Here is a 13,437-nt window from a genome sequence, read left to right as displayed (position 1 = left end):
CATGGGTGGTCCGATCAGATCCATCTGTTCGTTTTTCAGGAAGATCTGAATGGAAGCTCTTTGTTAGTCTATGGGCAGACAGATGTATATGGACGTGCATGTGTTTGAGTCCTAGGTCCGGAATTTTTTTTCAAATGGTATGCGTCATTTTCTACTCTGCCTGCCCATAGACATAACATGGGTCCACTAAGCTCACAGAGAATGAAACTGAACAGACACAGATGTCACACGAGTAACATCTATGACATCCAGCTCAGAATCAGCAAGAGATCTGTTCAAAGATTCCCCTGCTGGTCAAAAGAGACCAGTGTGAAAGGGCCAGAAACACTTGCTGTTTGTTCACATTAGAGGGCTGCCAGGCTGCCAAGATCAGCTCTCCACAGAGAGAAGTCTTTTGTGAAGACAAATTAACCCTAAATGCCTATAACTACCAGGGTAAATGGGGGGGGGGGGGGGGGCTTGTTTTCACATGCTTTTACTGCTTGTTCAGAATGTGTAAATAAATACTTTAGTGTGCACAGTGTGGGCACAGGTTCACTTGAAGGTGGTGTGTCTATGATACTTTTGGACAGAGCTTTTTTTCTCAGAAAATAGGCGCAGGAACTCAACCACAACCCCATTCAGATTTCACAAACAGTAGAAGGGTCTTAAAGGGGCATTAAATACCAGGATTGCATTACATACAGAGTGCAGAGTTCAGGGGGGTTACACACAGAGTGCAGAGCTGTCACTTGTAAACACAGAAACCATTCTTCTGTGTTTACAAGTGATTGTGGTGAGCAGGCACCAAAGGGTCTGAGCCAGAGGTGGTGGAACTGAGTTCCCCCAAGTTCCCCCTGAAAAAAAGCCCTGCTTTTGGATATTCTTTGATACCTCTTGGAGTGTGATCCAGATGACAATGGTGGACACAATCTTGATAATGTGTAGTTCTAGCAACCTCCACACGAGTACTTGCACAGCATGGATGAAATTCAGCAGAGTTAGGAGCATGGACATCAACTTGTCAATCACAAGAATCCAGGGGTTTGTCTCTGTTAAAAAGTGGCATTGGTTACACTTCTCCATACAATGTACTACTTATAAAGTTCCTGAATTTTCAAAAGCATCAATTCCTTACTTAGGAAACATAGGTGTATTAATGTATAATTAAAGGCAACACTTTTTTTTTCAATTTGGATAGAGTAAGGGAGGGTTATAACCCCTGCCAAATTATTTCTTTGCAACCTGTAACCGATTAAGGAGATTTACCTTAATTTCCTGTCCCATAGCCAAAACAGGAAGTGAGAGCAAATCCCTTCAAAGTGGGGGGATTCCTTTTTGTCACAGGGTCACCAGAACTAGTGTCCTATTCATTTTTATGATTTAAATTAATGACAATGTGGATTTGTAATGTAGAAAAAGTAAGAACATTTACCATTATTTCAAATCCACAAAATTAGAATCTGGGGTTCCAAACTAGGTGCCAAGGATGAGAACCTCCTTAGGGGAGTATGCAAGTGGAACCTGTCTTATTTAAACCTCAGGCACCTCAGACACACTTGTATGGTGTCACCATACTAAGAGCAAGCTTCCTCAGCCTCTCAGAAAGAAAGTTGTGGATGCATAGGAGTTTAGCAGGGGATATTAAAAGATCACCCAATAATTTCAATACAGTCATTCCAGTGTAAGAAAACTAACCTACATGTGGTGTACATTTCAAACAACTGCTATCTAGGTGTGGCTAACCAAGCAAATTGAACCCAAGAGCTGACCGTATAAGGCTAAAAGAAGTCTCCAAGATACCCAAATTTCATTGTGGGGTGTTCAGGTAACTTTTGCTACAGTTGGAGTCAAAGTCACACATCCACACTCAGAAAAAGACCCCACCAACTCAACCTTCATGAGAGGCATGTTAGGAAAAAGTCTTTACAAAAAAAAACATTAGAGCAAGATAAATGTTTGCTATTGAACATATAGGTAAAGAACAGACCTTCTGGAACAATGTACTGAACACTGATCAATGAAAGTTAAGCCGACCATAGATGGTTCAAATCTCGACCAGTTCAGCATGGATTGGCCGACATTTGATCCATGTATGGACAGGCTGCTTGAATCCAATTCAATCCATTAATCCACTTGGGTACAAACCGAAATGTCAGATTTGTAGCATACGATTGCCAGTGGCTATAGTTGCTAGCAATAATCACTGTGTTCTCCTGGCAGGGGCGGCTTCCCCCGCCCCGAGAACACATTAGCTACACGGGAGGAATTCCTTCATCAACACTGACTGATGAGGGAATTGATCGATTCTCTTTACTGCAACCCATGGTTGCAGGAAATATAATCACATAACTTATGGCTTGCCCTCAGTGTTGTATGGACCATACAACACTGAGGGCAAGCCATAACAGTAGGCATATTTCACCTTTATCTGTATAAAGGTCACATTTTTGCCTGTGATATTAGATATGTTGCAAAGTCAACAATTTCCACGGCGTGAACAATATATATGTAAATTAAGTCTGTAAAAACCCTACAGATTCAAAGTGAAAGAGTTCACATGGTCATCTGTATGTACAGGCTCTTACTATGGTAACATACACATGACAATCTGTTCATCACCTGCAGATTGTGTGCCATCTGTGGTCGTCTCTGCATCCACCACAATATCATCAATCTTCTCCAGCGTGCTTTGACTGGCACTGTTCTGCTTCTCAGTATCCAGCCTGTACAACATGCAGACCCAGTTATAATTAATGAAAGGGTCAGCCCACCCAAAAGAAAAACTTACGAAAAAACAATCGACGTTAAATTGGATCTTTCCCACTCTTACATGACAAAGTTTACTGTATACTGTATTCAGCACTCCCTGTTGGGTTTTTGATTTATAGGGCTGCAACTAACGATTATAATTTATTAGTTGGCCGATTATTGTTTTTATTAATCGGATAAAAACCTCAAACAAGTGTGGTGTATAAATGTTGTTAATATGTAAAATTAAAAAAAAAAAAAAAAAGATGATCTATTCTTGAAAATCTATATGTAGTGGTAAATTGAAATACCTAGCTGTATTGTTAGGGACCACTCTGAGAACAAAAGAATGGCGGGGAGAGACCAAGTTTGAAATTCCCTATCAAAAGGAAAAAGCTCTGACATACTCTCAGGAGAGGTCCAAGATCATATAGGGTATTCTTAGCCCTCAGAAAAAAAAATGTAAACAATGGGAGTAGCAGGAAGGTCTTTGAGGCTGTAGGAACTCTAAAAGATCCAAGGCTGAGTCTCTACATGCAGGATAGATTGCACTGCATCATTCAGATTAGAGACAGCCTCTTGTAAACTGGAGTCATTTTTAGGTGGCTTAAAAAAGCCTCCATAGGGGTAGACTGTTTGGACTCTGAATAGGAATCAGAGATAGTAACATAGCCCTTGGGCAAAAATTACTTTAGTGGCCTAAAAAGGTCAGAAATAGAATCTTCTGGAGATTGCTCACATAGTAGAGTGACCAGACATCCCCAGTTTCAGGGGACAGTCCCCTGATTGAGGACACTGTCCCCGGACCAAGTCTGTCCCTGGTTTTGTCCCCAGATTGGATTTAATAGGGGGCAGGGGTAATTTTAAAGACAGTCGTGCAGAATTAAAATAAAAAAATTTGAATTACACCCCCCCGCTCCGCCATGCCTACTAGCATAGGAGGGTTGTATTTTTCCCATTATCTGTGCCCCTTTCTGATGATCATGTGCTGGTCGGAGCGGAGGGAATATTTCTTCAGTTTCGGGCGCATGCCCATTCAGCTCCGCTCGCATTTTCTTCTGCCTTGGCTCAAATCCTCGCCAGCCTAGCTGAAGAATGCTCAGATGATGATTGTGTAAGTGTCCTAAACTCCTGTATAAAAATGTGGCTGCAGGGTGGGGAATGCCTCAGCTGCAAATTATTTGGAAATTACAGGTGACAGCTTCCGGATGAGTTCTTTCATGCAATTCCCGAAGTGCATCTGAACGCACCCAAGTTCATCCCTAGTGAGCATCAGTGTGAAAAGTGTAGTAACCCAGAGCAATCAATAACCAATAATGATACTGGATAAAAGCTGAAGTTTGATTTATTGCTATAGGTTAGTCCACAAAAATAATATCTTGATAAGCAAGGCTAATGTTGCTTTAAAAGGCTAATTTCAACCAAAACTGAAATCTCAGTTATGCGTTACACCCAATTGCAGAGGCTAACACAAAGCAAAATGACAGTGTTGTGATTCTTGGTAGTGCGGCAGAATTAAATAATTTATATTGAAATTTCACACTTGGGAGTCTCCAAGAGACTGGTAGCCATTAATTCCCCACCCATATCGGAAATATCAGTTTTTAGCGATGGCAGCCTATAGTCACATATAATCACTCATAGCATAGAACTACAGTATCCTCAGGAAAATAAGCACACGGTTCAGTTGTTGCAAGTGTTTCAAGAAGCCAGAATCCCTCTGTTCCTTACGTCTTCTGTAGATTGCCAAGGTTTTCCTTTATCCTGAAAAAGTGAAAGAGAACTAAAAATTTTTATTTTGTACTCTTTAACCCTTTCATATATGGTCAGGGACAGTTTTAATTCTGTCCTTTACATACTTTTTTTTTAAATGGATAATATTTTACATATGTCTTCATAAAATGTGAAAGGCCAACTCTTAATTAGTGAAGCTTTTAAAATTAACTTTAGGCTGCCCACTGAGGTTAATCCCTCACAAAGAATGGTGGACAGTGAGGGTATTGAAAAGCTAAAGTATTCTCTTTTCTATGGATGAATAGGGATGAGAATTTACAATGCTACCAAGTGCTTGTTACCTCTTAAGAGTTAACACCTACATTGCCCAGTCCAATAGGTTACCATCCCTTGTTTTAACTGTGCCATGATTAGAGAACTTCTAGGGGTTCTTCAATTGCACGGACTACTTTGGAGCCATAGCTGATCTCTTTTCTTCGCAGCCATTCCCCAAATGCTACCTCACAGCCACAGCCCAAATCCCTAGGCCCGGATTAACTGAAAGCTCTCCTCGACAGCCATGGCCTATAGGCCAAATCCATAGTCCCAATCCCTTATCTAGAGAGATACCCAAATCTTTACTCCATAGTTGAAGCCATAATTGGTACTAAAAGCTTAAGCCTTTCTTCCAAAGTAGTAAATTAAATCCTTATCTGGGTCAAATCCCTAGTCTACAGCAACAGCCTAATGCCGCATACACACCATCACTTTATGTGATGAAAAAAACGACATTTTCTGTGAAGTAAAAAATGACCTTTTTGAAACTTCAATTTTCAAAGATGAAGTTGCCTACACACCATCGTTTTTCTCACAATGTTCTAGCAAAGCGAGGTTACGTTCCACCATGTTTTTCCATTGAAGCTTGCTTCATAACTAGCTTCTGGGCATGCGCGGGTGTAAAAACGTCTTTTTAAACAACGTTTTTTGCTACACACGGTCAATTTCTGTGAAGTAAAAAACGACGTTTTGAAAAACGACACATAAAATTGAAGCATGCTTCAATTTTTTTTGGTTGTTTTTTACAAGACATAAAACAACGTTTTCCCCCACACACACGGTCAATTAAAGTGACGTTTTTAAAAACGTCGTTTTTTTTCATCACATAAAGTGATGGTGTGTACGGGGCATAAATCCCTAGTCCACAGCCTACTTCATCGACATTGCTCAAATCGATGATATTCTGGAAATTACAGTGGATTTAGAACCTGGCGATATAAAATACATAACTGCTATATTTTTTACAGTGAACATGCACTGCGGTTTGGTTTAAATATACTGTATATAGCACAGTATAGAAGCCTAGCAGGCATTAACATCATTTTGTCAATTCAACCACCAATCATCATGCCAAAACCTTTTAAGGACTACAGGTAGCCAGGTCTTTACAGATTCCAGAGTTCCTGTGTAAATCTTATAGCTGATGGTTCTAATGCTACATCACTGAGTCAGTGCAAGAAAAAAAATTATAAACATGTATGCCAATACTCACATAGTGGAAAGAGTAAGTACCCGGTTCTCAATTTTCTTCTTACTGTTTACATAAGAAAAAACATAAAAACATATAAACTTCTGCTAAAATTTAAGGTTGATGTTACTACTTAATAGATAAGGAACCCCCAGAGCACTCTCCCAATACTCACCTGTCATTAACGCCTCCTTCGTTAATGGGGATGTTATTGAGATCTGTCAGTTTCAGGAAGTCCTCATTGAAGTAGTAGAGCTGGAGAATGCAGGCCAGGAGAAATGATGAGGGAAGCAGTATGCCAGCAAATAGCTCCACAGTGCTGTACTGCTCCAAGCCAATGTCCTTAAGGCTGCAGGTTCATAAAGATATAAGAGAAAAGTTCACAAACTTTAAATGCAACCTCTATTTTTCACTGTATTTTTTTGGTCTGTCCTTTTCCTATTCAACCCAAAAGCAGCTTAAGGACCCGTGAAAGGGTTTTGAATTTTCATACAAACTTTATGGGAACGCAAAACCTGCTTTAAGCATCTCAACTTGTTGAATTAATGCCATTCGCACAAGCTCTAACCTCCTTCACAAGGGTCCTAAATAAGATAAATGCAGCTTATAAAGAGACAGTTGCAGTGTAGGAGGAGGTCCAAATACTGTACCCATCAATTAAACTTTGAATGATTTTAGAAGCCTCTCAAATGGATGTCAAATGCAAGTGAAATGTACCTGAAAGCAAGCTGCATTTCCCATTGATGCAAGCCCAAAGATAGCAAGCTGATCAATTTGCTGTCTGCCTATCTGCTATATCCACAGTATTTGGAAAGATCTCAGAACTCTTAGAAACTAATATGTAAACACACATCCCTGTTCTGTTCTAAAAGGAGATGCAGATCGTGAGTTCCTATAAGCTGGGAACCACAATCTGTCATCTCCTTAAGACCCCTTTCACACTGAGGTGCTTTACAGGTGCTAAAACGCAAAGCACCCTGAAGTAGCCGCTCCTTTCATCTATGTGCCCTTTGTAAAGCTGAATGTTTATTTGCCATGTAAAATGTAATGCTTCTCCTCACCCTTCCTCCGACATGCCCAAGATCTGGAGGAAAAACCCAGATATGGTCTTGAACTGATAGACATAGACGGCAATGAGGACCACCATTGAATAGGAAACCACAGTAATCCAGAAATACTTCAGGATTCTCCTCCACCATTCATAATGAACCTAAAAATGAAGCAAAAAAATAACTGCAAAAGCTGTATATAGGGTCAATCTTGGAAAACATATTGGTCCCTTATAAAAGGCAATTTAAGGAAGAAAAGTAGGGTGAATCTTTTTTTTTTTAAGCCCTCTCAGAAATCATATTTTAGTTGCCTTTTACATAACCTCATATCAAAAAAGGAAGAGTACGTGAGTGGGACCTCACACAAATAAATGCATGAAGTAAGCAAAGATGTAAAAAGATAGTAGGACATCTACATAACCCAGGCAGACTGATGGTTTTTAGACATAAATGGCAAACGTATTACTCGGTCTGCCATAAATAGCAGACATTACAGAAGATTTGCTCTTCCTTAAAACAAAAAAAAATATAGGGCTGCAGTGTCGCAACCATTACAACGGAAATGCAACTTCTTACAGTGGGTATTCAGGCAAGTTAATCTATCCATCTATGATGTACCGTATGTACTGCAGGTTTAAAAAAATCCCTTATACCATGCATGAGCAGCCCTAAACCCACCCCGCTCTTCTCATTCAAAAGCCAAAACAAACTTTCGGGTCCATTTACTCTAACCACACACTAAAATGCTGTTTTAGCATTGCGACAGGCAGGGAGGGGAGGTATAGTTAATTTTTCAAAGGCAAATAGACTGTACACTTTGCAGGTGCAGTTGCTCCAGAGTTTAGTAAACGAGGTAAAGTTTCTCTTGACAAAGAGTACCCAATCACATGCATGGAAAATGAAAAAAACAGCATTTTTGCTTGCACATGATTGGATGATGGAAGTCAGCAGAGCTTCTGCTCATTTAAAGTTGTTGTTAACCCTTACAGACCACTTTAACCTACAGGTAAGCCTAGATTAAGGCTTACCTGTGGGTGCAACAAATATCTCCTAAACCTACATGGTTTAGGAGATATTTGCAAAAGAAAGGCACCAATGTCTACGGCGCATTCACCGTAGACAACGGCACGCAGTCGCACTGAGCGTGCCGTTACTAACAGCGAGCGATAATGCCGTTAGTGGCGGCACATGTGTGCATGCGCGGGAATGACGTCATCACGGCTCCGGCCAGTCACAGCGCCGGAGCCGCGATATGTGGAAGTGACTCGTGGAGAGATGGTGCAGACGGAGGAGGTGACCGAGCACCGCTGCAGGGGCTTTGATCTCAGGTAAGTACTTCATAATGAGCTATGCATACAGGCTCATTATGCCTTTGCCTTGCAGGGTGTTTAAAAAAAAAAAAAAAAAAAAGAGGGTTTACTTCCTCTTTAATATAAGCTCTGGAGCAACTGCACTTTGCAAAGTGTACAGTCTATTTGTCTTTAGTAAATCAACCTCATAGTCTCCGCACAGCAGCACGTTGCCCTGTGTTCCAGTAACCTGCAGTGCCATCTGATGCACTGACTGTGGAAAAATTAAGCATGTCATTTTTCAGCACCATCTAGTTTTTTCCTATGTATCTTTGTGGTGGACATGGACGTAACACGCAGTTCTGTAAAACATGCAATAACAGACAAATTATGATTATAGGTGAAATTATTGGTGATAATTTTATAGTCTCTTCTCTTAGGAACCCCTGTGTCATGGCTACTAAAAACGTACTATAATGCTTGGCTCACCTTGTACAAGGACACACAGAAGAGAAACAGCACAATGTAGAGGATCTTGTACACCACAACCTTGCCGCTGAAACTGATGACGAAAAACATGGCACCACAGAAATAAATCCAGTACTTAACCAGTGCACCCCGCACCATCAAGCCAACCATCTCCATGAAGGCATTTGGGGGTTCTTCAGTCTCTGCATTTAGAAGAGAAAAAATGCATGTTAGGTTCAATTTACAAATCTTTAATACAAGGATAAGAATCTTTACTTTATCCATGCGACTGCATTTTTCAAAGCTTATTGGATACAGCTGAAAAGAAAAATCACTTTTTCAACAAAGGAATCCGTATTCTTGTGTGTCAGCTTTGTGAAATGACATTCAAATATTAAGTATCAAACCCTTGGATAAAAAGTAGTTTGATGCATATGGCTGTTGGTGAAATATGTATGCTTCCTCAGAGACAGACACAGGAGCCATAGTAAAACTCCTGTAAAGAGGAAGCAGGGTGTGGCTTACTGCACTGCATGTGCCTATGGGTGCACACAGCCCAGCTCAGAAGCGGGCACACAGGAGTGCCCCCTTAAAGCCACTAGGGGCACCTGGAAGAGGAAGAAGCGGACCAGGCGACTTCCAGAAGAGGAGGTAAGGGACCTTTCTGTGCAATATTTTTGCAAAGAAAAAATATATAATTCCCCTTCCCTTTAATATTTGTTTAGTTTAGTGGACAAACCTATAGAATTTAACAGTTTCACAATATTGTGAAGTTAGAGTTGATGTAGATAAACTCAATCAATAAACCTCATATAATCTTTATGATAGTTAATTTTCATTCTTTCAGAACTACAGCTTTTGCTAAAATAATACCTGGTAATCTTACCATGAAGGACATTGTCAAGCATTTGCTGTCTTTCCTGCATTGTCACCTTGTCACCTGCACTTGTGGTGGAGACTTGTGCTCCCTGCTGATCGGAAAGCTCTAACTTTCACTCAGCAGGTGGTGTGCTGGAACTCTGCAAAGAGACCACAACTTCCACACGAATAGCATAAGCTCTTATTTGCAACAGGTTGACAGAAGACAGCCTTTTCTTCTCAGGCTGTGGCCAATTTCTAAAGAAAATTTTACACACCTTATGATTTTATGACCATGGAATGTATTCAGCCGACTAAAACTGAGAGATCAGTTGGGCTATATATCTGGTTAGTGCAAGTTATTTAAAAATCAGAGTTTGAAATTCTACTAAAACTAATGTTTATAAATTCCTTCCAAAGAAATGTGTACTTACCACTTTCCTCAACTAAAACCTCTTTTAGAGATTCTTGATCTCCTTCAATTTCCCGCTCTTTCAAGTTCTGCCGCAACAGTACCCAGAATATAAGTGCATAAAAGATCTGGAAGAAAATGATTCACTACTAACCCATTGCTATTTTACCTCTTAGGCAAAACAAGAAAAGTCATACTAATGGTAAAGAGAGTAATTAGCCTCACCTTCAGTCCAAGGTGCCCACACGGCATTGAATATGGTTTCAGATCAAAGTCGATGAGGACAGCTGTGGGGATGCCAGGGAACAGCTCTTCTTGGGAAATGTTAAGACCAACAAAAAAGTTCTCGACGACCAAAATGTTGGCGTAGGAAGCCAAGAAAGGAGCACTTAGCATGGCGTAGCGGCGACGGTCCCTCATCATCCAAATAACACATGACCATATTAATAGAACAAATGTTAACCAGCTGTTATGAGTTATGCTCCAAATCTGAAAAAAGACAGAATAAAACTACTTGGGCCAATAATGTAAGCAAAACCTGAGTAAATGTTCAAAGAACAAAAGAATAAATCATTTTAAAACAAATACATTGCCTATGACTGTTTTTTTGCAAGCATTTAAATAATTACAAAGACAAAAATCTTATATAAAGTTGCAGTAGGAATACCTAGTAACATTTGTCTGCATGCTGTTGTTCAATGTAATGTTTGGTCAAATATTTACCACAAGTTTTGACCCTCTGTAAGCCCTGAAGCCTGCCTTATGCCGCGTACACATGACCATTTTTAATGTTCTAGAAAAAAACAAAGTTTTTTTTCAAAGTGATTCTTGTCAAGCCTGCCTTGCATACACACGATCGTGAAAAAAAAATGCTCGAGCAAAGCGCGGTGACGTACATGTACGACGGCACTATAAAGGGGAAGTTCCATTCGGATGGCGCAACCCTTGGGGCTGCTTTTGCTGATTTCGTGTTAGTAAAAGTTTGGTGAGAGACGATTCGCGCTTTTGAGTCTTTGTGTTTTTCAGTCTGTTACAGAGTGACGAATGTACTATCTCCATTGCGAACGCTAGTTTTACCAGAACGAGCGCTCCCGTCTCATAACTTGCTTCTGAGCATGCATGTTTTTTTCACATCGTAAAGCCCACACACGACCGTTTTTCACAACGTGAAAAACGACAACGTGAAAACGTGAAAAATTACAGCATGTTCTAAATTTTCAATGCTCATTTTTCACATCATGAAAAATGCTCTGAAGTCTACACACGATCGTTTTTAATGACCATTTTAAAAAAAAATCATTTTTCACGTCATGAAAAAAACGGTCATGTGTATGCGGCGTTATACTTTGTGGACAACACTAGTTACGTTTACAAATCAAGGCAGTACTGGAGCATGCTTTTTGAATTTCAGGACAGGTAAACTTAAAGCTGGCATGTACAGCAAAAAATTGGCAAATGACCTGAAACGTTTACCTTTTTATTTATCACAGATAATTGATCTTGTTAATGAATGATGGACCTCTAATACCTACATAAAATCAGTTTCTTACCATCATTACAATCAGTGCACTGACATAGCTCTGCCGCATGATAAATTGACCCAGCACAGCAATTCCTCCAGGTTTATTCTCGGTTGTAGCGGGCTCCTCTGTTTCTATGTTTTCTAAACAGTAATTAAGGAAAAAATTCAATATAATACAGAAATATACATATATACACACACACATGCCCAAAGAGTGAGGGAGACCCTAAGACACAGAATGATCAATATGGGGTACAATGCCCTAAAACCCACTCCGCTGGCTGGACCAAGACCTTAAAATACACACACACGAAAGGAGAACATGTGAACACACTTTGTACTTTCATCCGGAGATTATTTTTCTGACTTCATACAGCACATATGTGGAAAACTCAGAACTACACAGAAAACAAATGCTAATAGGACCAAGAAAAATAGCTAAAACTGAGGACTGCTTGATGATCACAGGGCCATCCAAGAGGAACTTACAGCCCAAGATGGCATCAGATGAGGCAGCAAAGTTCACCTGGTAGAAGAGAAATGATCAGAAGACCACGTGGTGGCGTTGTTAATCTGAGAGAGAGTTGCTTGATGCCAAAAAGCCCAAAAAACACTGACAAATCTAGTAGCACTTTGACATGAAAGGGTGGAACCTGATTCCCGAGACCATAAGCTTAGATGACGGTATGACTGATCAACCTAGAGATGGTGGAACGAGAAGCTGGTGCACCCTTACAGGGTCCACATTGTAGAGGTGATGGGTACAAGAAACACTACCTTGTGAATGGAAGGAAGGTCTCTGAAGTGCAGAGAGAAGCAGAATTAAATCCTATGGAGTCACTAAAAAAATAGACAGGGGATGCTACATATGCTACATAACAGATCACCTGTACAAAGGTCTTAATCAAAGAGTGAAAGGCCAACAGACTATAAAACAGAACAGAAAGGGTAAAAGCATTTGTCCCTTGAACGTTAAAAAAAAACAGTCAGCAATGGCAGCCCTTGTATTTGTCCCAGCAGTGGAAATTCAGTTTTAAAGAACATCCCATGTAGGATGTAATGACACCCTATCGAAGCAAATGACTGAAATTGAACTCATCTTGCGGCATTTTCAGCACTCAAATATTTGGTGGTAAATTAAAGGCTCATAAATATTTCATACTGACCAGACTCATCGGGGTCCTCTACATCTTCATTGTATATGGGCACCGAGAAGTCTGTGTGTGCTTGCTGTAATTCACATTTTAACAGAGGTAACTCTTGCCACCCATTAGGCATTAGATAACCAGGCTGTAGCTGGGAAAAAATAAGATAAGTCACTGAAACCAATCACCTTACACAAGGCTAAAAAAAACAACAGTGAAATGATGTTGAACTTGTTGACTGTGAATTACTATCTTTTGCATGTAGTGCCTCAGTTGGTTAAATAGGACATTTTTGTGTTAAACGCCTATTCATAAAATGATATTCATCAATTGATTAGCAACAAACGACATTATCAAAACTACAAAAGGCAGACTAACCTGTCATCAAACCTGTTCTCAGGGCCCACTAACAGGCCAAGTTTGCAAGATAACTGAAATACATCACAGGTGAGATCATTTGCTGCTCAGGGATTACAGTATCCTAGTCTGCATCCCCCCAAGGTAATACATAAAATCTGGCCTGTTGGTGGGCCCTGAGGACAGGAGTTGATGACCACTACGCTACAACACCACCATCCCTGCAAGACAAAATGTACTTTGTATAGTTTTGCAGCAATGACAATCAGAGTCACTTACTTGTATCAGCTCAGCATTGGTGGTCCACAACATTCCATCCATATGGTGGTCATTGTTGGTGGGCTTTTCTTTCTTGCTTGCAGGTTCCTC

The 13,437-nt window shown here is 40.2% G+C and overlaps 1 protein-coding gene across 1 annotated transcript in view; it reads right to left on the bottom strand.

Annotated features, from left to right (window-relative positions):
* Positions 1–13,437, bottom strand: part of LOC120918332 (piezo-type mechanosensitive ion channel component 2-like) — an 83,595-nt gene that overhangs the window by 53,544 nt on the left and 16,614 nt on the right. Inside the window, exons 8-19 of the mRNA XM_040329870.1 lie at positions 13,348–13,437; positions 12,733–12,862; positions 11,595–11,707; positions 10,270–10,533; positions 10,067–10,172; positions 8,796–8,977; positions 7,030–7,178; positions 6,144–6,317; positions 5,993–6,034; positions 4,462–4,494; positions 2,602–2,705; positions 874–1,031 (exon numbers count right to left, since the gene is read on the bottom strand). Coding sequence (XP_040185804.1) covers positions 874–1,031; positions 2,602–2,705; positions 4,462–4,494; positions 5,993–6,034; positions 6,144–6,317; positions 7,030–7,178; positions 8,796–8,977; positions 10,067–10,172; positions 10,270–10,533; positions 11,595–11,707; positions 12,733–12,862; positions 13,348–13,437 — 1,545 coding nt within the window. The remainder of the gene's footprint in view (positions 1–873; positions 1,032–2,601; positions 2,706–4,461; positions 4,495–5,992; positions 6,035–6,143; positions 6,318–7,029; positions 7,179–8,795; positions 8,978–10,066; positions 10,173–10,269; positions 10,534–11,594; positions 11,708–12,732; positions 12,863–13,347) is intronic.

Source organism: Rana temporaria, chromosome 12 (assembly GCF_905171775.1).
Source record: "Rana temporaria chromosome 12, aRanTem1.1, whole genome shotgun sequence".
Classification (NCBI taxonomy): domain Eukaryota; kingdom Metazoa; phylum Chordata; class Amphibia; order Anura; family Ranidae; genus Rana; species Rana temporaria.
This window is presented reverse-complemented; position numbering and strand designations above follow the sequence as displayed.